General features: G+C 44.3%; 5 protein-coding genes across 7 annotated transcripts; 2 read left to right on the forward strand and 3 right to left on the reverse strand.

Moving 5' to 3' along the window:
- Positions 1 to 1381: 1381 nt before the first annotated feature.
- LOC115743080 (putative glycerol-3-phosphate transporter 4) lies at positions 1382 to 4156 on the forward strand. 3 transcript variants are annotated; one of them, XM_048276810.1, is made up of 4 exons: positions 1382 to 1522; positions 1663 to 2754; positions 3208 to 3753; positions 3850 to 4156. In XM_048276810.1, exons 2-4 carry the CDS (start codon positions 1755 to 1757, stop codon positions 3879 to 3881), a joined length of 1578 nt encoding a protein of 525 aa, XP_048132767.1. In that variant the 5' UTR covers positions 1382 to 1522; positions 1663 to 1754; the 3' UTR covers positions 3882 to 4156. The 3 variants fall into 3 exon arrangements, with proteins under 3 accessions (XP_048132767.1, XP_030533537.1, XP_030533536.1); XM_030677677.2 differs by having other exon boundaries at positions 1383 to 1522; positions 3844 to 4156; XM_030677676.2 differs by having other exon boundaries at positions 1435 to 2754; positions 3844 to 4156.
- Positions 1410 to 11236, forward strand: LOC115743082 (GTP-binding protein YPTM2-like). The gene is made up of 9 exons (XM_030677680.2): positions 1410 to 1428; positions 8257 to 8383; positions 9304 to 9376; positions 9730 to 9777; positions 9871 to 9918; positions 10257 to 10328; positions 10430 to 10585; positions 10671 to 10774; positions 10968 to 11236. Exons 2-9 carry the CDS (start codon positions 8370 to 8372, stop codon positions 11062 to 11064), a joined length of 612 nt encoding a protein of 203 aa, XP_030533540.1. The 5' UTR covers positions 1410 to 1428; positions 8257 to 8369; the 3' UTR covers positions 11065 to 11236.
- LOC115743083 lies at positions 4788 to 5966 on the reverse strand. Its single transcript, XM_030677681.2, has 2 exons — positions 5532 to 5966; positions 4788 to 4998 (listed from the first exon to the last, which is right to left on the reverse strand). Exons 1-2 carry the CDS (start codon positions 5791 to 5793, stop codon positions 4985 to 4987), a joined length of 276 nt encoding a protein of 91 aa, XP_030533541.1. The 5' UTR covers positions 5794 to 5966; the 3' UTR covers positions 4788 to 4984.
- A 625-nt stretch (positions 11237 to 11861) lies between the features above and the next one.
- LOC115743084 (pentatricopeptide repeat-containing protein At4g16835, mitochondrial) lies at positions 11862 to 14455 on the reverse strand. Its single transcript, XM_030677683.2, has one exon. The coding sequence runs from the start codon at positions 14354 to 14356 to the stop codon at positions 12338 to 12340; it is 2019 nt and encodes a 672-aa protein (XP_030533543.1). The 5' UTR covers positions 14357 to 14455; the 3' UTR covers positions 11862 to 12337.
- A 3270-nt stretch (positions 14456 to 17725) lies between these two features.
- Positions 17726 to 19604, reverse strand: LOC115743156 (phospholipase A1-Ibeta2, chloroplastic-like). The gene has a single exon (XM_030677814.2). It carries the CDS (start codon positions 19524 to 19526, stop codon positions 17832 to 17834), a length of 1695 nt encoding a protein of 564 aa, XP_030533674.1. The 5' UTR covers positions 19527 to 19604; the 3' UTR covers positions 17726 to 17831.
- Positions 19605 to 20129: the final 525 nt, after the last annotated feature.

The following is a 20129-nucleotide window of genomic DNA, read 5'->3' on the forward strand; positions in this document are numbered from 1 at the left end:
ATCACGTCGTTCTAACTATAAAAACAAAAGTGATCAATATTACAAAAAATCCCAAATTGATATACATGTAATAAATTCATCCTAAACTATTTTTTTTACCATAAAAAAAATTCAAACCGATACACCTATATATTTTTGTGATCACCGAAAATCTCAAATTGATGCGCCCATCACAATTTTATCCCAAACTAATTTTTTTACCACAAAAATTCCAAACTAATACATCTGTGATAAATTTATTCCCGATAGTTTTCGTTATATTTTATCGTTAACTTGCTGAGATGGATGACACGTGGCGGTTGACATGTGTAGTGCCAATTAGAGGTTTTTACACTTTATTTGTCACAAACGTATAAGTTTGGGATTTTTTTATGGTATTAACCCAATTAACGTAAATCAAAGGAGAGTAAATTTGTCACGGGTGTACCGATTTGTAATTTTTTATGGTCAAAAGTTTAGTTTGAAGTAAATTTATCATATGCGTACCAGTTTGGGGTTTCTCGTGATAAAAAAAAATTTGAAATAAATTTGTCGCATGTGTTTCAATTTTGAGTTTTTTGTGATAAAAAAATAATTTAAAATATTACAAATATATCAGTTTGAGATTTTTCATAATATTAATCCTAAAAATATCGTTTTTTGCTTTCAAAATACTCATGTGGGGGCGTCAAACCAAATCAATTTTTGTGCATTTTTTTTTTTTTTTTTTTGGTAAGGTAAATCAATTTTTGTGCAGTTAGTTCCTTGGAAGGGGAAGATTGTCGTAGAAACAGCCCGCTCGCAATCACAAGAAAAGGGAAATTTGTACACGGCTAGTTGTATTGGGGGTCGTGCTTGGTAATACAACCGATAAATTAGCAACTGAGAAAGCAGCACTAATCCGGCACCAAATCATTAATTAAATCTTAAACACCATGACAGTTGCCCGTACGCTACCAATGCACGTCCATTGGTAGTCTCATTCTATTCTAATCACGACAAAAGAAGAAGAAGAAGTTAAATAGATCTCTTAAGCAAGCATTAGCGAGACTAATGCGTTCTTTTAATCACCAGGGCTCTCTTTCCGAGCGTCGATCTGAACCGAACCAGTGGTCCGGGCCCTCGCATTTTGGGGGCCTGGCCCGGATCAATAGGCCTTAATCATGGCCCATGACCAAATTCGTCCCGGCCCGGCCCGGCCCAAGAGCATCTTTCGCGCGCTTCCATGTCTCCCCAACGGCCAACCGGAAGCACACACGGCGATCGTTGGGTCATACGTGGCACTCAAGCAATTCCCCCTCTTCCCACCAACGTTGCCACGTGTCCGGCCTCCTCTTGCAACCTTCGTCTCCACACAAAAGCCATTCCCTCTATGTCCCCGCCAACCTCGGGCTCCCTTTCATACCGTGTCTCTGTTCCCTTCTCTCTTTCTCTCTCTCTCTCTCTCTCCGGGCGCTCCTCTCGACAGAGACTTCTTGACATTAATTCAATCATGGGCCCGTACGTCCATTTGTTGCTAAATTTGGTCGATGTCTTGTAATCGGTAACAACATCACTCTCCAAACTCATCTTCTTGCTTTGAATTGTTTCGTTGGTGTTGTTGATTCTTGGGTTCTTGGTGCTGGGAATATGGATGTGGGGTGCGAATATCCTTGACGATCGCTTCGCTAAATTTATCTGCAGGAGTGATTGAAAGAACCTCGTCCAGGCCTTTTTGTAGACAAATTTTCCCAAAGGGGATTGAAGTTTCGAATTTGTCTGTTGGTTTGAAAGAAATGTCTCACGGTTTTGATGCTATGAGAGGAATCCCACCTGGGATTTTGCTCATAAAGAAAATTAGGGGCAGGAATTGGAGCCTCAAAACTTATAGATACGTTGTCTTGTTCATTACATTCATAGCATATGCTTGTTATCATGCTTCTCGGAAGCCTAGTAGCATTGTGAAGAGTGTCCTGTATCCCGAAACCCCAACTGTCAAAGCGTGGCCATTGGGCGAAGTGTTTGTGAGGGAAGAGTTAGGGAATGGTGGTAATGTGACTGGTAGATCCAAGTACAGGGGTTGGGCTCCCTTCAATGGCCCTGATGGGACGTCGAAATTGGGCGAAATTGACGTCGCGTTTTTGGCCTGTTATTCTATGGGGATGTATGTCGCGGGGCATTTGGGCGATACGTTGGACTTGCGGTTGTTCTTGACGGCTGGAATGATTGGCAGTGGCATTTTTGTGGGGCTCTTTGGGATGGGATATTTTTGGAATGTGCATGTCTTCGGATTTTACTTGGCCATGCAAATGGTTGCCGGATTGTTCCAAGCAACCGGGTGGCCGTCGGTGGTGGCCGTCATCGGCAATTGGTTCGGGAAGAGGAAGAGGGGTTTGATAATGGGCGTGTGGAATGCACATACTTCAGTGGGGAATATTAGTGGTTCCCTTCTCGCAGCAAGTGTCTTGGATCTCGGGTGGGGCTGGTCATTCATTGTCCCTGGCGGCTTGATCGTTCTTGGAGGGATACTGGTTTTTTTGTTCTTGGCTGCATATCCAGAGGATGTTGGATTTCCTTGTCCAAATGATCCAGCCGGGGCTGTAGAGACGGTTACTCCAAATGATGTAGAATCCCAATCACGAAGTTCCTCGGTTGGTTCTGGGACTAAGAGAAGTGTTGGGCTTGTTCAAGCCTGTTTGATCCCGGGAGTGATTCCATTCGCGCTGTGCTTATTCTTCTCGAAGCTGGTGGCTTACACCTTCCTCTATTGGTTACCATTTTATTTAAGCCAAACAGGTATCTTCTTTGCTCCTGCTCCCTTCGATTATTTGTCCTGAAAGAGAGAGTCGTGTTAGGAAAAATATGTCTCAGTATATGAATCTTCTTCAGGTTCGTGTCGAGTGGCTGCATCTTATCTTCAAATAGATTTTTCTTGCTTTTGGAAGTTTCTCGAAAATTTGGAATGTCTCCGGAAGAAATTTCTCAGAAATGGCTAATGAGTGATGTCTCTAGGACAAGCACTAGTTAATGACGTACTTGCCTTAAGATACTTGTTACAATCCGGAATAGTTCATGGTTTCCCCCTGGCCTGTTCAAAAGCATGGCAGGGACTTAGTTTTTTTTTTTTTTTTCCCTGAATTCAACAAGTTTTGAAGATCCAACATGTATGGTTTCCTTATCTGAATTCAACAAGTTTTAAAGATCCAACCTTTATGGTTTCTGACCCACTTCATTTCTCAAATTTGGCAGAAATCGGAGGTGAGTATGTCTCTGTGAAATCAGCTGGAAACCTGTCAACCCTTTTTGATGTGGGCGGAATTGTTGGGGGAATTCTCGCTGGTTATATATCAGACAAGCTCAACGCTCGGGCTATAACGGCAGCCAGTTTCATGTATGCTGCGATACCATCTATGCTGGCGTACCGCTCATATGGGGGCCTATCACACACCGTCAACATCGTGCTTATGATGATAGCAGGATTGTTTGTAAACGGGCCATACGCGCTGATCACCACAGCAGTTTCGGCAGACCTTGGCACACACAGTTCTCTCAGAGGGGATTCAAGGGCACTCGCCACCGTAACTGCCATTATTGATGGAACCGGATCTCTCGGTGCAGCTCTTGGCCCTCTTTTGACCGGGTTCCTTTCGACAAAGGGGTGGGACGCAGTTTTCTTGATGCTAATGGCCGGTGCTCTTATCGCTGGATTGCTTTTGTCAAGGTTGGTCGTTGACGAGATAACGGAGAAAGCGGCCAAACGAATCACATTGTCCGATGCACAGCAAGGTTGTCGAGGTAATGTGTACTTTCCTTTTTCTCTCCTTATTTATGATCTCGATTTGCAGTTCATGGCTATGTACTCATCTGCTATGTCGGCTTTGTCAGATCCAGCAACTCAGCCTCTCCTAACCAACAAAAAATGAATGCCGATATGGCTGCACAACAGTACACGAGACCAGGGAAATCTATAGGCAAGCTCGATGTGAAGCTGAGAAATTACCGATCAGTCACTGCGAATACGAAGCGTTGTGCTTTTAGAGGTCTGACTAACTTTGGATGTGACTCCCAATAGTCAACTTCATAGCAATTCTGTCTGTAATAAGTGTAAGATGATGTACCATAGATAGATTTTTGGTTAGTCTAAAGGAAATGAATATCTGATCGATTCACGCTTATACGTCAATGATTTACTTCCTGTCATCTGATGAGTCTATCTACTTAGTGTTCATGGTTAGTCCGTGCCATGGTGGACGTTCATAAGGTCATTCAGCTATTGCTCCAACCATTTACTTGGTACCCGATTTCTCATGTAGTCTTCGGTCCTGAAGAGATAAGTCATCCACACTGTATTGCCCCAACCATAGCTTGGCCGGCAGAGGCGCAGAGCCAGAGTCAAGATCTCAAATCAGCTGCCAACAATTTGATGGCATCTTGGTTAACCTGCCTGAAAGATTTCTGGGGTCTTTAATACTTAGCGCATAATTTTTCGCGACTTGGGACTAACTGCAGCAGCGACACTTAGACCCCTGCTGATCTTGAACCGCATGAGTTGCCAGTGGCCGAACTCGCGCACGGCCAAGTTGCTGATGATAGTAGGAGGAGATCTTATCTTTACCGTCTCCATTTGTTCCAGTTCCTGTTTATTTGATCAGAAATTGGTAATTTTCCGTGTTGTCTTCCCTTTGCTTGATCGTTCGAATCGATGGCTTTCCCTGGCTTTCATGTTGCCTGATTTCGCCCGATTTGCTATTTGCAGCGAGCGAGATCAAAATCGGAACTTCTGACATGAGGGTCATGAAGAAGATGCACTAAAGAGAACACTGGTGCACTCAGAAACGAAGAACAGCTCTTTATTCCTCGTAATCAGACATTGCATTACATCCTTAGTCGAGAATAAATAATGGGATTTCACGTGTTGACATCGGCCAAAAGAATGAGAAAGAAAAATTCCATCCTCAGCAAGAAACAGAGATGGATAGAGAAGAACTCTGAGCAAAGATCTGCAGGGTGTGCTTTCCGGTAGTCCTCAGAACTCCGATCCTGCATTAGTCGAGAAGCTATCAGAGACAGAATCGGAAATCGAGCGTTTTCGAAAGACAACTGAAGAAATGCAGGTTTTTTAAGACATGGGGCGATTACACAAGCACAAGCACTTCATTTGGTTCAAGAAGTTTTCAAATTGGAAAATTCTGCGAGGTGATGAAGCCGATTTGCTTCCCTGTTTCGCCGAACTCAGTCCAGAATCAAAGTGAACAAGCCTTGGATGTTCATCCTCAAATAATGAATCAGTCTAGCTTCAACTTACTATCGGATTGATTGAAATATACGGAGAGTACTGTAGCAACTAATCAATCAGCATGAGGCTAATCAAGAGTTTAAGATGATTAATCACGTTTAATTCAACTAAAAATTCAATCGACCAGAGCATTAAATCACGACTTCAGGGTACATATAAGGTCAGAGAGCCAGAGAGAGAGAGAGAGAGCGAGAGCGAGCAATCGATGACTCTGCGAGACATTGATCATGCTGGAGCAAATAATTCGTAAGGCGGGTTATGTCAGCTGAGGAAATACCTGGACTGGAGAAGAGCCAGAGGAGGAACGCGCACAGAACCAGCAACAGAGGGATCGCGTGGACGGCGTTCTCCGCCGACCTGAGGCGCGACCGCTCCTTCCTCGCTGCGTGCGACAGCGGATCGCACGTCGGCAGCTGCTCCCGCCGGCGGTCGTCTCCCTCCCGGGTCCTTGAGCGACGCGATTGCGAAGCCGTCGTCGTCGTCGGCGGCGGCGGCGGAGGAGCCTCGGAGACTCGGCGAGCGCTCGACGACCGCTGCATGATCTCCCTCCTCGAACGAAACGCGGGATCGCCGCCGAGCCGGAGGTCTCCTTGGGCTTCTTCTTCGTTTCAACTGCGACGGCGCGAACGGGTGGGCGACGGGAGGCGAAAAATGAGGGACGCTGCTTTGGTGTCGCGTTTCTTGACCGTCCGGGGTCGACCGACTCAACCGGTTGCTTTCGTAAGTTCGGGGTCAATTCGGTTCCGCGTGCACTTGAAATTGAATCGAATTAATTGGACTTGAAAAATCCAAAATAAAAAACGTAGAATGTTTAGATAATTAATCAGGAAATTACTTATAATTAAACATATGTTACTCGTGACAGATTCAGTTTAGGAGAATATGAGGAATTTGATTATTAATAAGGCGATTGATCCTACGATAATATGCCTAATCGTGATTTGGGTTCATATGTTTCTGCTGACACCTAAATCAAACAAAAAACTCCTTAATCGAACCAAATAGATGCAGCTTAATTCTATACGGTTCAACATTAAGTAAAGATAACATCTCCTTCTATTATCATTAAAGAAACTGAAGATGTGATATGCTCAACATTAAATAAACATTTGATTTTAAATGGTGAAGATTAGGGAAAAAAATGCCAAATCACTTATTCAGCAATTGTGGATGATTTGCGCATTACCCCATGCCACGTTTGTTCAAATTAAATTTCGTGTTATAGAAAATCCCAACTTGATACACTAGGGTCACATTCATCTCACCTAATAATTATGTCGCAAAAATATCTCAAATCATCAAATCTTAAATTGACTTTCCTTAAAATAAAAAAAAAAGGACATTCCTAGAATTCCCTCAAGTTTTGAAAATATGCTAAAATCCCTTATTTTTTGTAATATTTGAGATAAGTGTGTCAATGGTGTACTCATATGGGATTTTCGTAACACAAAAATTAGTTCGATTGGAATATTTCCGTTAGAGGAAATTTAATTTGGACTAACTGTGACACAAATATACCAATTTATGATTCTTTGACCGGCATTAATTAGAGGTGTCAATGGTTCAATTCAATTGATTTTCAAGAAGATCGAACCGAACCGAACCAATAGGATATAAACTTGAATCGAATTGAATCTCACCTTGAACCAAATATGAATTAAACCAAAAATCCAATTCGGTTTAGTTTGATTTTCGATGTTTTCTTTTTCTTTCTTTTCTTTTTGGTTCAAATCCGACGGAGTAGCCGACATTGGCTAAGGGCCACTAGCACTCGTCGACCAAAGCGAGGGTGGCCAAGGGCCGTGAAGCCCTCGCCGGCCTCGACGATTCGATTCGATTAACCAAAACACATTAAAAATATTTAAAATAATCAACCTTTTTTTATTTTATTTTTTGTTTTACGGGGCAAAGGACCAATGGGGTCGGCGGCCTCGGCGAGGGGAAAGAAAGAAAAAAATTAAAAAAATAATGATTATTTTGAATATTTTTAATGCGTTTTGGTTAATGGAATTGAACCGAACTAGAAAAAAAAAAAAGAATGATTATTTTTGAATTACCTGAACAAAAAATCGAACCGAACTAAAATGCACAAATTTTCGGTTCGGTTCGACTTGGTTCACGATTTGATTCGGTTTTAACAGCCCCTAGTAACTAATCCTTAAAGGTAAACATCATTTTCTCCACAAGATAACATAAAATTGATCGTCTACAAAAGGAATGGAGTTCGAGCTTCATTTAACCGAATATCCAAAGCAGCAAAAATAATAATAATAAAAAAAAAATAAAAGCTGAAGTGGAGGGTACGCAGGAATCGCACCGTTCACACGTCGCCCTCGCTTATTCTTTTCGTCCTCTTCTCGCCACGATGTATTAATTAATTAGCCACATCAAGGAAAAACTTTTCTTAACAAAAGATTTTCCATCTAAATATATAATTAACAAAAAATGAATTTACGTTTAATGAATTTCCTCCGACGCTTGTCCGATTACCCGATCGGCAGCATGGATGAGTTTCTTATTTTAATGTGCTGGTACCCGCACGCTATGCACTCCTAAGAGGGCCTCCGATTTCTATCGGGCGGCTCGGATGAGTTCCTTATTTTAACCTGTCGGTGCCAGCACCCCTTATAACCTCGAATTACTAATTATATCTTTTTCTTTCCAATAGCGAGGGACATCTTCTATTCGCTTTACGTCCGAGGGACTCGGAGGTCCAGACGAGAGACCTCGAAGCGGTTCAAGGGCTTGCTCAAGTCCGAAAAGATTTTCCATTTAAATATATAGTTAATAAAAATGATTTTATGTTTAATTAAATTCCAAATTTTATTTTATTGAATGACCTGGCACTCATAATCATTTGACTAAAACAAAAACGAAAATCAAATTTGGAGGAGAAAAATATTAAAAAAAAAAAAAACAAATTTGGCTTCTCTATAACACGTCTCTCTCTGTCCCTTTGGTTTTTCCTCTTCATTGTTTGTTCAACACTCTCTCTCTCTCCGCGGCGACTATACCAGAAGAATCGGTGGTAATTCTCGCTGGAAGCGGGATCAATCTCCGTCGTAGAGTTTGAATTCCTTGCGATTCGATTCGATCTCGGCTTCATCTCGCCGCCATGAATCCGGAATAGTAAGCCTTCTCGTTATACGTCCCTCTTTCGATCAAACCCTCGATGGCCGATAGTTGGTCGATTATCTTGGTCTTTGGTTTGCGTGATTCAGATTAGATCGGTGATAGTTTAGAATGTCTCTTTGAGCTGGCTTTCTGGTCACGCGCGGTCCGTGTCGTCGCTCGTGATTTTTCAGCGGATGGTTGATCGGTGATGTCGTTTTTGTGCTGGTTCGAAAATCAAAAGGTTTTGAGTTTCAGATCCGATGACCTGATTGGTCTATCCTAGGCTCATAGAATCATGCTGGGATGATGTTTCTCTTCAATCATCTAGGTTGTGAGATCCTGCGGTGATAGATTGAATTCTGTGAAATTGTGGTAGACACGATTTGTAATTAGAAGAATTCAGCTGAACGCAGTGGGAATTGCTATTGGCTCTTCCTGGCAATTGTTAGGAAAGCGGAATTGAGATTCCCGGTTTGGTTTTGCTAGCTTCCCAGCTGTTGAAGTACTTGCAATTGTATTGAGAAGCTTGGATTGACTAGAACATGCAGCCACTCTGCGCGTAAAAGTGGCTGGTGGCCGAGAGCTCAAATTTTATGGGCGTGCATTTGGGCATTCTCGGCAAATTAGTCCACGATGCTGATGCTCTGACACAGCAGATATTTGTCCCTCATCGGTTTCTTCCAGTTTTGTTGCTTATCTGACTTGTTGCATCATTCTTCATTGTGCTGGTTGCTAGGAATGGTCTTTGTTTTTGCGGTTTATCGTCACTCTAGATTGGGAGTGGATGACATTCTTTGATTTAGAGTTCTGCACATGCACAATTGTCATCAATCAGTTGCCTTGGAATCACACACAATATATTCATGTATAAAACAGACGGATCTCTATCTTGAACCTGTATATATTTGCTTATTCTTGTCCTCCTTTTCGTGCAGTGACTACTTGTTTAAGCTTTTACTCATTGGAGATTCTGGTGTTGGCAAATCATGTCTGCTCCTTAGGTTTGCTGTAAGTTGATCGTGGATATCCTTTTTCAATTTTTGTTTTTGTTCACCTGTGGTTCCTTTCCACGAGGATCAATTCAAATTCAATGGATGCTAGATACTGAAGGATCTTTATTCATTGGAATCACAAGCTTGCTTATGCTGTCTGCTTTGTACTACTGATCTACATTTAATTACTGTTTCCCTTCCTACTTAATGAAAGTATGATGGCAGCTGTCTGTTTCTTTTCCTTCGATATGCATGTGACTATGATTGTGTTAATCTTGCTTGTGAACCAAGACTTTTTGCAATTTTTGCTGAAAACCAAGACTTGTTGTCATCACCCAAGTAAACCGCTCTCTTTATTTCTTGAACCAGGATGACTCATATTTAGAGAGCTACATCAGCACCATTGGAGTTGACTTTGTAAGCAATTGTACTTTTCATTCTGGCCCTTTTACTGACCTAATATACTCACTTGTTCCGGTGGCTAACTTTTACATTACATATGTCATTCAGAAAATCCGCACGGTCGAACAGGATGGCAAAACAATCAAACTGCAGATAGTATGTTTTCTACTATTTTTTTTTTTTTTTATGTTTTTATATCAGCTATCTTCTGTTTCGGTACCACTGTTTGTGCTCTTTATATGGTGGCCACTTGTAGTAGCATTTATACCCCGGGGACTGCAATATCCCATATGCAGAGTGTTGTCGTTTAGGCATGAGATATTCCAAATTTTTGGAGGCTATGGTTTTAAAACTTCTGCAGGTTTTCAGTGGACAAATTGAGAATTTTAATTCCCTTGAGGCACTCTCTTTACATTCACTTGTCACAACTTCTTTATACTTTAGTGTCATATATAAGAATGGTGTTCATATCCTTTCCGGCTCTGGTCATGCAGTGGGATACTGCAGGCCAGGAACGTTTTAGAACTATCACAAGCAGTTACTACCGCGGGGCTCATGGGATCATTGTAAGTGTCAAATTTTCTTCTCTGCTGTGGTAGCGGTGGCCTTCCCATGTTTGTTCTCCACGTGAAAATTCACCCTTCTACTGGTGGCCCTTTGAGGGTAGGTTGTTTATGATGTCACAGATCAAGAGAGCTTCAACAATGTTAAGCAATGGTTAAGTGAGATTGACCGCTATGCAAGTGAAAACGTTAACAAGCTCCTTGTTGGGAACAAATGTGACCTAACAGCCCAGAAGGTTGTTTCTTATGAGACGGCAAAGGTAAAGATTGACATTTGCTGCTCCACCGATATTGATTATGATTGTTTTTCATTTTAATGCATTGTAATTTATTTCGCTTGTTTAGGCTTTTGCGGATGAGATTGGGATTCCATTCATGGAGACTAGTGCAAAGAACGCCACCAATGTGGAACAGGCTTTCATGGCCATGGCTGCGGCCATCAAGAACAGGTATAGTGTACTTCTGGGTTTGTCCGGTGAAGGGAAATGAGTACTTAGTGGCTGTGTAACTAACTACTGCAATGTCCATTGAACTGGATGATATTTTGACCCGCTGAGATTTTCTTGATTTCTCCCACTGCTAAATGGATACGGAGCCCACGTCATCCTCACCTGTTTGATCGTTGATCTCTGGTTCGTGCAGGATGGCGAGCCAACCAGCCATGAACAATGCTCGACCTCCGACTGTGAACATCAGGGGACAGCCTGTCAACCAAAAGGCTGGTTGCTGCTCATCTTGAAGCTGAAAATTCATCCTGTGGGAATGCGATGTTTATCTCTGTTCTATGTGACCGTGACATGTAAAACTAGTTTCTGTCTGTCAGAATGCTTGGTTGGATATGAAACTGTTGGCTATGGAATTCTTCTCTTGTTATTTCAGTTATTTGTGGAAAATTCTCATTCTTTTCAGTGTATCCGATCCTGAACACGTGTAAAAATTAGATTCATGGTCATGCGGCAACAACCATTTAGTTGCTTCTACAGATTCTTGAATTGCTTCGGGGTTGGGTGAACTCTCGACATCGTTATCTTTTGCTTATTGAAGCTCAAAGGAAAGCTTTAATACTATATCTATACATATGCAGTTGATGTGTGAACTGACTAGAGACGGTAAGGCACGCCATAGGCACTCTATAGTAATTTGTAGAATGATTCTTTGTCCGGCATTGTCGGATGGTGAAAATATGACTCTGGCTCCATGGAAATAATATAACCAACCCCTCATTGAAATTTTGAATTGGGATTACGAATTTGCATGATCTCTATAGGTGTTGGGGCGAACAAAGAACGATTATTGAAACAGGGTTCCGAGAGGTCCGTCATTCTTTCTAGACTGGAGTCACGAGTACGGAGGCGTAGTGAATCTTTGTCAAAATGGGAGCCGTGGCCGCTGACTTGTGTCATCTTTGGACACCTCCAGCACATGAAACCGATGTCCCCGTGACAATGTTAAAGATTTCATCACCTTTCATATCCACCGTGCACTGTAACTTAAAGGATCAGGTGCATACCCCAGAAAAGATGCATTAAATTCTGTAAGTTAAAACCTGTCGAGTATTAGGCCTGAACTCAAAACTCCGATGTGCAGTAGGCGAAATCACGATGGTCTAGAAGCTGAATATAATACAAACTGGCTTCTAGGAACTTTGAATCGATTGCCTTCGGTTCCTCGCGGAATCTCGCATGTGCAAACCTTCTCGCACCCTCAAAAGCAAATGTTGGTACTGAGGTCAATCTTTGCGAAAAATATGCCAATTCACGCCCCTTGCTCTCGAGCTTCGTCAAAGTTGATAAATTCAATCTGCTCCTCGCACCAGTGTGATCTCTCCAGACAAGTTCCAACTGGAAGGTGGTGATAAGGGAGATCCAGTTTTTGAATTTTGGAATCTGAAAACTTGCGACAATCATAGCAAGATTGAGTCGTCAAAAGATGCATTATCTTGTAATCATCACTACTGACAAAAGACATCTATGCAGGTCGGATAACCATGAGCAGATAATCTGCATACGTTCCTACCAATAGTCTCCACAGGAGCAAATTCCATCCTTGAAGTGATGAAATCTCGAGGTATCTCTGACAATAATCTTTCTACCTTCAATTGCGGATATGTATTTTGCAGAACTGTGGCAATCCCCACAGGTTCTCAAGTTCTTGAAAACCCGGATCGGTATTCCGGGTGGAAGCTTTAGAAGCCCAAAAGCAATAGCCAACTTTTCACTGTGTCCAAGGAGAAGCTGCTCTTTCTGCTCTTTTTCCACATCATGCAATGCACATTCAAGATCTGGCACATATCCAGCTAGTCTCATTTTCTTCACCAAGGCATCCAGTTTTGAGTGTATTAAAGGTAGCTCCCGGTGAATCCGGTCTCCTGATCTGAACTCATGAACCACACTTTTTACCTCAATCCAACTATAGCCTGGTGTTTTGACCACCTTATGTTGTTTCATCGATTTCCTAACCTCAGTGACTCTATCCCATCTGTTCATTGCTGCATAAACATTGGCCAATTGAACGTAACCAGTCACATTTGTAGGATCAAGATTAAGCAAGCTCTTGGCAGCAAATTCAGCCAACTCCAAGTTCTTGTGGATCCTGCATGCACCCAAAAGGGTTCCAAATATAGCTGAATGGGGTCTAAAAGGCAATCTGTTGATCAAATCTACAGCTTCATCTAATTTGCCAGCTCTACAAAGGAGGTCCACCATGCAGGAGTAGTGATCCGGCTTCACTTCAACTCTATAATCTCTCATCATAGAATCAAAATACTTTACTCCTTGATCAACCAGACCTGCATGGTTGCAAGCCACTAATACAGCGACGAAAGTGATCCAATCTGGTTTAATTCCCTCATTTCTCATCTCATCAAACAAAGTAAGAGCTACTTGTCCTGAACCATGCTGAGCATTTCCCGATATCATCGCATTCCAAGAGACAAGGTCCCTATGAGGCATCTCAAGAAACAACTTCCAAGCATCCCTCAAATCTCCACACTTCCAATACATGCTGATCAATGAAGTGCCCACGGTTGTGTCACTACTTAATGGGCTTTTAATGGTAAATTGATGAACTTGCTTACCCAACTGCAAGGCAGACAAATTGCTACAGCCCAGTAGAACACTGCTCAAAGTCGAAGGATTCGGTCTTATTCCATATCCCATCATGTTATTGAATAGCTTCAAACCCTCCTCCGCACGGCTATTCTCAACATAACCTGCAATAACTGCATTCCATGTCACCAAATTTTTGTCAGGCATCTCTTGAAATAGCTTTTCCGCAACTTCGACCTTTCCAAATTTCATATATCCATTGATCATGGCTGTCCAAGCCACTACACTCTTAATCGGTGCAGCCTCAAAGAATCTCACTGCTGACTCCAAGTCACCACACTCCGCATACCCAGATATCATCGCACTCCACGAGACACTGTTCTTCTCGGGCATTGCAGAAAACAACTCACATGCCCGACCCATTTCCCCCTTCCGAACATACCCCGATATCAACGTGTTCCAAGAGGCTACATCCTTAACTGGCATTTTATCGAAGTAAGCCTGGGCCGTGTTCACGCCAAAAGTCCTCAAATAACAAGCCAACATGATGTTATACGAAACACCATCTCGTTCGGGAATTTTATCAAACATCCTGCGGGCTTCCTGAAATTTCTCAGGTCTCTTTGCATAACCAGCAAGAATCGAATTCCAAGTGACGAGTGACTTGATTCTCATGCCGTTGAACACTCTAAGAGCAGAATCCAAGTCATTAGCTCGAAGGCACCGAGAGATCGCCTTATTTGACTCGACTATGTCATCTAATTCACGCTGATCACTCAAGTCACTGGAGGATCCCAACTGGGCGGTTCTGGGGACATGGGAATCACGAAAACTAGCTGAATTGCATTCATCGCTCGAATCCGGACGTGGGTCTTCGGCTGCTAAGGGAGAGAAAGAAGCGGTTTTGAGGGTGATCAAAGATCGGATCTTTAACTTGAACGAGGCTAAGAGGTGATGTTTTCCGGCGCGGCTAGACAGAGTCATCGGTCATTTTGTCGGAAGTGTTCTGCGAATTGCAAGATAGCATTTGCTGCGGACACGGGGTCTGTCGCACGAGAAAGATTTTGACTGAAATGTAGAGCTGTAGAGATTTACGAGCATTCTCATGGGATCGGCCGTGCAAATTCCAATGCGCTTGGGGATAAGCCCTCGAACAATCCGGACATGCTTTATTACTAGAGCAATTTCTAAGGTTCGTTGATGAAATGATATGCTCGTTGAAGTCCGTGACTAACTTCCAAACAGATCGAAAGATAAAGGCTGATGGAAGGTCGATCGAATTGAAATCGTTCCTAGCTTAACAACTTGAAACAGACTGAGTTTTAAAAACAGTCTTTTTCCGCCGAGTTGATAGTGGAGAAATTTTAAGACCAAAGGATGTCCTGAAAATGTAGAACTAGAAAAAAGAGCAGGAAACAATGTAGGCTCAAGTCGACCAAATTGCGCGTTTAGGAAGCTCGAAAAGCTACTCGCAAAACAATCCCCACTTCGGAACGAATTTTCAAGTACTTCGAAAGGAGATCATCAGTTCTTTTATCGCATCGCTTATCCATCCAATTACTAACTTCACGGAATTGGTTACCGTCTAAAAAAATGGGTGTGGCGAAACATTAAAAAAAAAAAAAAAGGAAACTTTCACTTGGGGGACATCAGTAATGAAAAATGATTAAGGACTGTCCTTGAAAATAAAAGTCGGTTTTGGACCCAAAAAAAAAACAACTAATTATAAAAGGGTGTTGTGGAGCTCGCAACATAACTTAGTGAGAAAGTTACCGTTTGTAGAACTTTCTTTTCTTTTCTTCCCAATGAGCCACCGATAGGCTCTAATACCAGTGTTGGGTGGCCGCCTTGGGCATCTCTCATTCCAAAAACTAACTCAAAAAAAGAGACTTTACATCACACTTATAAACCGATCATCTGTCCTTTGCACAACCGATATGGGTTAACCTCAATATATTGGACATAGCGGGACAACAACCCCATAAAACCTTCAAAAGATAGGAGAAAATGGGTTTGTATAGGAATCAAAACAAGCGGAGGAGTATCTAAAGCGGAGGAGCATCTAAGATATATATGCAAAGTTACCAATGACAGCTATCCTTAAACGAAGTTTCCCTTACAGAAGATTTCGTTCTTGTCAATGACCTGTCACACACTTTCGACTGAATGATAACTCAAAAGCGAGACCGCAAGAGTGAGCTTGGATAATAAGATCTCACTCACTTCCTGGCAACTGAGATGGGGAACTACTCTGGATCTTAGATAGGAGGAGCTGCCACATTGTTCATGTTTCCACCGCCATACCCGCCTCTTGAACCATGACCAAGCCACGACCACGGCCTGCTGCAGCTATAGTACCTCTCCCCTTCGACAATCTTCAGGACTTAATTTATGCTAACAGACTGCGGTAAGAACATCGATTCATCGACAGAGACAAGACTTGCCCACCCAACACCCGTATCCGACCATGTTATTATACAACAATCTTCAGATTGGAACATTCATTATCCCCAGTTACTCCAATCAAGCTTTCAAAAACTGCATAAAAAGAGACTTCCTTTCTCGATTGGAAAGAAGGCAGAAAACCGGAACTTCTCAATATCCTAGACATTGGGCTTTGAATTTTATGCAATGGCAAGTAAACAACTCGAGTTCGATAAAGATAGAAATAGGAAAAGATGCTCGCTTAAGCTAACAGAAACACTTCCAGCATCAAAGCTGCAAGCTTTGTTCCCCAAGTTATGAACTTTCTCATCTTAAACCAGCTCAGCGAATAAGGATAATTCTTGTAATACCCCAACTAACAGAGGCACAGCGTAATGGCACATGAGTACACACTCAATCGAGCAGTCCACACAAACATAGCAGCATAACTAGACTAGGCTCTCAGATATACAAACAATTGCAAGAAAGCAGACCTTTTTACAGCCATTACCACATGAAGCTAGAGCTTAACTACGCAACAGGAAATCACTTGGTTACTTAAGCCTCTCTTACCCCAAAAGACGCTTTGGCTCACCCTTTAAACCGACCATCAGCCATTTTCACAAGGAATACAAGATAATACCGACAATCTCACCCTCACGCGGCGGGCTATGAGTTGGAGTAGCCACAACCCCGTATCTCCGTATGATTATTGGGTCCAGATTTGCTGGTAACCTAGTCTTTGTTACCAGTGTTGGGTGGTTTCGAGCTCTCTTATCCCAAAAGCTAATTTAAAGGATGAGACTTTTTCTCAGAACTTATAAACCGATCACCAGCCACTTCCACAAATCAATAGGAGGTAACCCAACATCAAACTAGACAGTAATTGCCACATCACTCGTACCAGCTCTTGAGCAATTAGCTGGTGCAGAAAAAGCGAAGTGCAACGGAGACGATGGCGTGAGCGAGGGAGCGAGAGAATGAGGGAGCTCGATGGAGCTAGTTTGTTGGAGGGCAAGTTAGAGAGAAAGAGAGAGAGAGAGAGAGAGAGAGAGAGAGAGAGAGATCGTGACTGAGTTGGGAATCAGAGAGGGAGAAAGGAGAAGCTGAAAAAGCAAAAGTTGATAGTAGTCTGTCTGGCGTGGGATGCATATCTCTCCTCTCGTCGCTGTTGACAAAGCAAAAGGGCCGACCCAGCAATAGCATGCTCTCTACCCTTTGAACCATTTCATCAAGGACCATACAGTAGGATACCTGGTTCATCCAAATTTTCTTCCTTTTTCTCTTCTTTTTCTGTTATCTTGCTGTCCTAAGAAAGATATCATGACTGGCGTTGGGTCATTGGCTTATGTGGTCATCCCGCACTTTCCCAAATTTCCATGGACAACATGTCTGCAACTGCAGCATACAGAGGTCAAAAGATGATTTGTCATGTTTTTCCTTTTCACCTCACTCGGGCACAAGTCACGACCAGTGTTGCTGTCGGTGGTGGACATTGAAACACCGCCGAATGAAGAGAGGGGGGCAGTTAGTGAACTTTAGTGCATTGCGTATTGACTTAGCTCCCCTCCACGCAGTTGAAATATGGCGGGAGAGCAGTGTTTTTTCCCCACGAGTTGGTGCACTTAGAATATTCTTTTGACAGCACCTAACCTCATTCAAAATCAAAACCTTCGCACTGAGGTCTATGTTTTATTCCAACCCTTTGAATTTACTCTCGAGATTAGAGAAATTCAATTGAAACGAGTACGGTCGTGAGTCGGAATGGGCGTAGCGATGTCGGAAACCATCTCCGGTGGTTCAGTTCCAGCTCTCACGGGATTCGCCGGGGCGCGAAACGCGGACTAGCGCCGAAGACACCAGTTGGGCGTCGATTTGGGTATTTTGTTCGCGCTAATAACATGTGCTAATGGATGAAGACAGGACGGCTAAAGATTGAAGTCTAATGGGCTTCATTTTAATTGCCCATTTCCAGATTTTGTGCATGTGTACAAAAATTATGTACCTAAGAGAAGAATTTTCTATTTTTTTCTCTTTATATTTTGGTGTGTGAAGATGGGCTTGGCAAGCAATTAGACAGGGGAATGCCCCGGTGATCCCTCCTACTCTCGATGTTCAAGCTCGAGGCCGCTTTGGCTTTGCTTGTGTACAATCTCTTCACGTTGGACGTCTGCTCTTTGAGCAATCTCACCAGGCTCCGCTTGGCGTTGGCCCGGAACGGACAATTCGACGACGAGAACCCGTCCACCAAGTGCAAGTAGGCCTCCAGGTCGTGGCAACACGCCACGTCCGCGTCCGGCTTCAGGTACGGCGACATCCTCGTGTCCACCCTCAGCTCGGTGCCGACGTGCGAGTAGTCCCACGGCATGTTGCCGTCGAGCACGCCCTCCAGCTTGGTGTCCCTCAGTTTCTGCTCTAGGTCCTCGCTCAGGAATGTGCCGGGGACTCTCGTGATTATGTCCTGGTTGTTCACTATTCTCAGGACCTTCACGTTTTTGGAATGGATTCCGTTTGCGAATGCTTCGTTGCCTACCCTTGGCCCACCGAAGGAGAACACTGCCACGTGTGGGGGCGGGGAGGAGGACGGAGATTCCGCGTAGCACGTGCTCAGCTCGTCAGCCACCAGGAGGGCCAGGGCCGCCCCGAGGCTGTGCCCCGTGACAGTGATGCTCAGGGTCTCGCCCTCGTACAGTTTCAGGAGCCTCTTCACCTCGTCGGCCACGGACTCGGCCAGGCTCGGCACATGGGCCCCGCCCGTCCGGTACAGGCTTTGGAACCCGCATTCCACCTTGGATTGCCCTTGCGCTGCCGGCACCGGGCCGCCGCCGACGTGAGGCATGTCGACGAGATGGGCCCTCATGTTCTCGGCCCACTCGAGGCACGTGGCGGTCCCGCGTAGGGCGATCACGATGTCCCTCCTCCCCATCCGCTGGATCTCCCTCCGGTCCTCGCACACCGCGACGTACCCGATCCAGCTTGACCGCTGCGTCATCCAGTCCAGGTCGGGCGCCACATCGTCCACCCACTTGGGCAGCCCGATGGATGACGTGGCGTACAGGCTCTTCGTCACCTTATAGGACCGGTCCGGAACCGCCACATGACGCGATGTCGGGGCCATCCCGGCCGATGTGGCGGGTTCTGTGTGGAAGAAGGCATGGTAGGCCGCCTGCACAAACTCCCCGTAACGCACCACCTCCCTCCGGAGGTTCTCGTCGAGCGGGTCGAGCAGCCCGGCCCAGTCATTGCAGCCGTGGTATTCCTGCCACCGGGCGGCGAGGCTGTTCCGGGGGGAATACTCTGGTGTCATAGAGAGGAGCCGCTGGAGGCGGTGGAGGTGCTGCGGCGACATCTCCTCGGCTGCCTTCTCCCCCGGCCAGATCCTGGCCAAGCTGAGGCCTTCCAATAGGCCCCTCCCTGCGCTCTCCTCCTCCAACGGCGCCGCAACATGCCCGGGCATCCTAATGTCTTCACGATCCCAATGATGAGGCGGTTGCGGGTCGAGCGTGCTCCCCTTTTGGAGGAGCTTATCGAGGTTCGCGAGGTGCAACCTGGTCGACTCCGTCGCCCCCACTGATATCCTCCTCGTCCTCGTGACATCGTCGCCGTTCACCAACAAGGCGTTCCTCGGCTTCGTGACCGGGTTCAATGGGGATATCCGGGTCCTGTAGCTCGAACGTTTCGCCGGAAAGACGTTTGGGCAATGAGCAGGAAGCGTCAGACTGACGGTCATGTCGAGATCGAGATCGAGATCGAGAGAGAGAGAGAGAGAGAGAGAGAGGAGGAGAACTAGGCCTATATTATCTACAAGGCGGAGAGTAACCAAGTGGGATTGAGAGGATGAGCGCAGGTATATATAGCTACAAAATCAGGTTAGTCCTTTCATTTTTTGGGGGTCACTTTCTGGGATTTTAGCCCTGTATCAATTATGTAATAGCGTGGCGACTCCACTCTTTATGCTACAAAGCCTTGGTGTAATATCGGAATTTTCGTACGAGGGGACTCATCCTCGGAGGGAAACGTCCCGGAAGCTACCAACAATTTTGACTATTTTCCTCTCTTTTTTCTTCTCTCTCTATCGTAGTAACATTTGAATATTTTTAGGTCCCGCAATCTCGATTCGAATCGGTAAGGTCCGGAGCGCACACGAAGCAGCCGATTCACACAAATTAACTCGCAAAAGTGACGCTCGAGACGAATTTCAAGCGAGCATTCGATCGGGTTCCGATCATTCAAATAGATTGCATAGGTTGATCTCCTTTTCTTTCTTTCTTCCCTTTTTTTCTTTTTTTGGTCGTCGCGACTATTATAGAAAGAACATCAAGAAGAAGAAGAG

This window comes from Rhodamnia argentea, chromosome 3 (assembly GCF_020921035.1).
Source record: "Rhodamnia argentea isolate NSW1041297 chromosome 3, ASM2092103v1, whole genome shotgun sequence".
In the NCBI taxonomy this organism is placed as follows: Eukaryota; Viridiplantae; Streptophyta; class Magnoliopsida; order Myrtales; family Myrtaceae; genus Rhodamnia; species Rhodamnia argentea.

What these genes read in the sequence shown, in the direction of transcription:
- LOC115743156 (XM_030677814.2), bottom strand. Translation starts at nt 19,526, where the DNA reads ATGACCGTCAGTCTGACGCTTCCTGCTCATTGCCCAAACGTCTTTCCG.
- LOC115743083 (XM_030677681.2), bottom strand. Translation starts at nt 5,793, where the DNA reads ATGCAGCGGTCGTCGAGCGCTCGCCGAGTCTCCGAGGCTCCTCCGCCG.
- LOC115743084 (XM_030677683.2), bottom strand. Translation starts at nt 14,356, where the DNA reads ATGACTCTGTCTAGCCGCGCCGGAAAACATCACCTCTTAGCCTCGTTC.
- LOC115743080 (XM_030677677.2), top strand. Translation starts at nt 1,755, where the DNA reads ATGTCTCACGGTTTTGATGCTATGAGAGGAATCCCACCTGGGATTTTG. An exon ending in ATTTTATTTAAGCCAAACAG is followed by an intron (nt 2,755 to 3,207) that starts GTATCTTCTTTG and finishes CAAATTTGGCAG; the next exon opens with AAATCGGAGGTGAGTATGTC. An exon ending in TGCACAGCAAGGTTGTCGAG is followed by an intron (nt 3,754 to 3,843) that starts GTAATGTGTACT and finishes CGGCTTTGTCAG; the next exon opens with ATCCAGCAACTCAGCCTCTC.
- LOC115743082 (XM_030677680.2), top strand. An exon ending in AAACAATCAAACTGCAGATA is followed by an intron (nt 9,919 to 10,256) that starts GTATGTTTTCTA and finishes CTGGTCATGCAG; the next exon opens with TGGGATACTGCAGGCCAGGA. An exon ending in GCGGGGCTCATGGGATCATT is followed by an intron (nt 10,329 to 10,429) that starts GTAAGTGTCAAA and finishes CTTTGAGGGTAG; the next exon opens with GTTGTTTATGATGTCACAGA.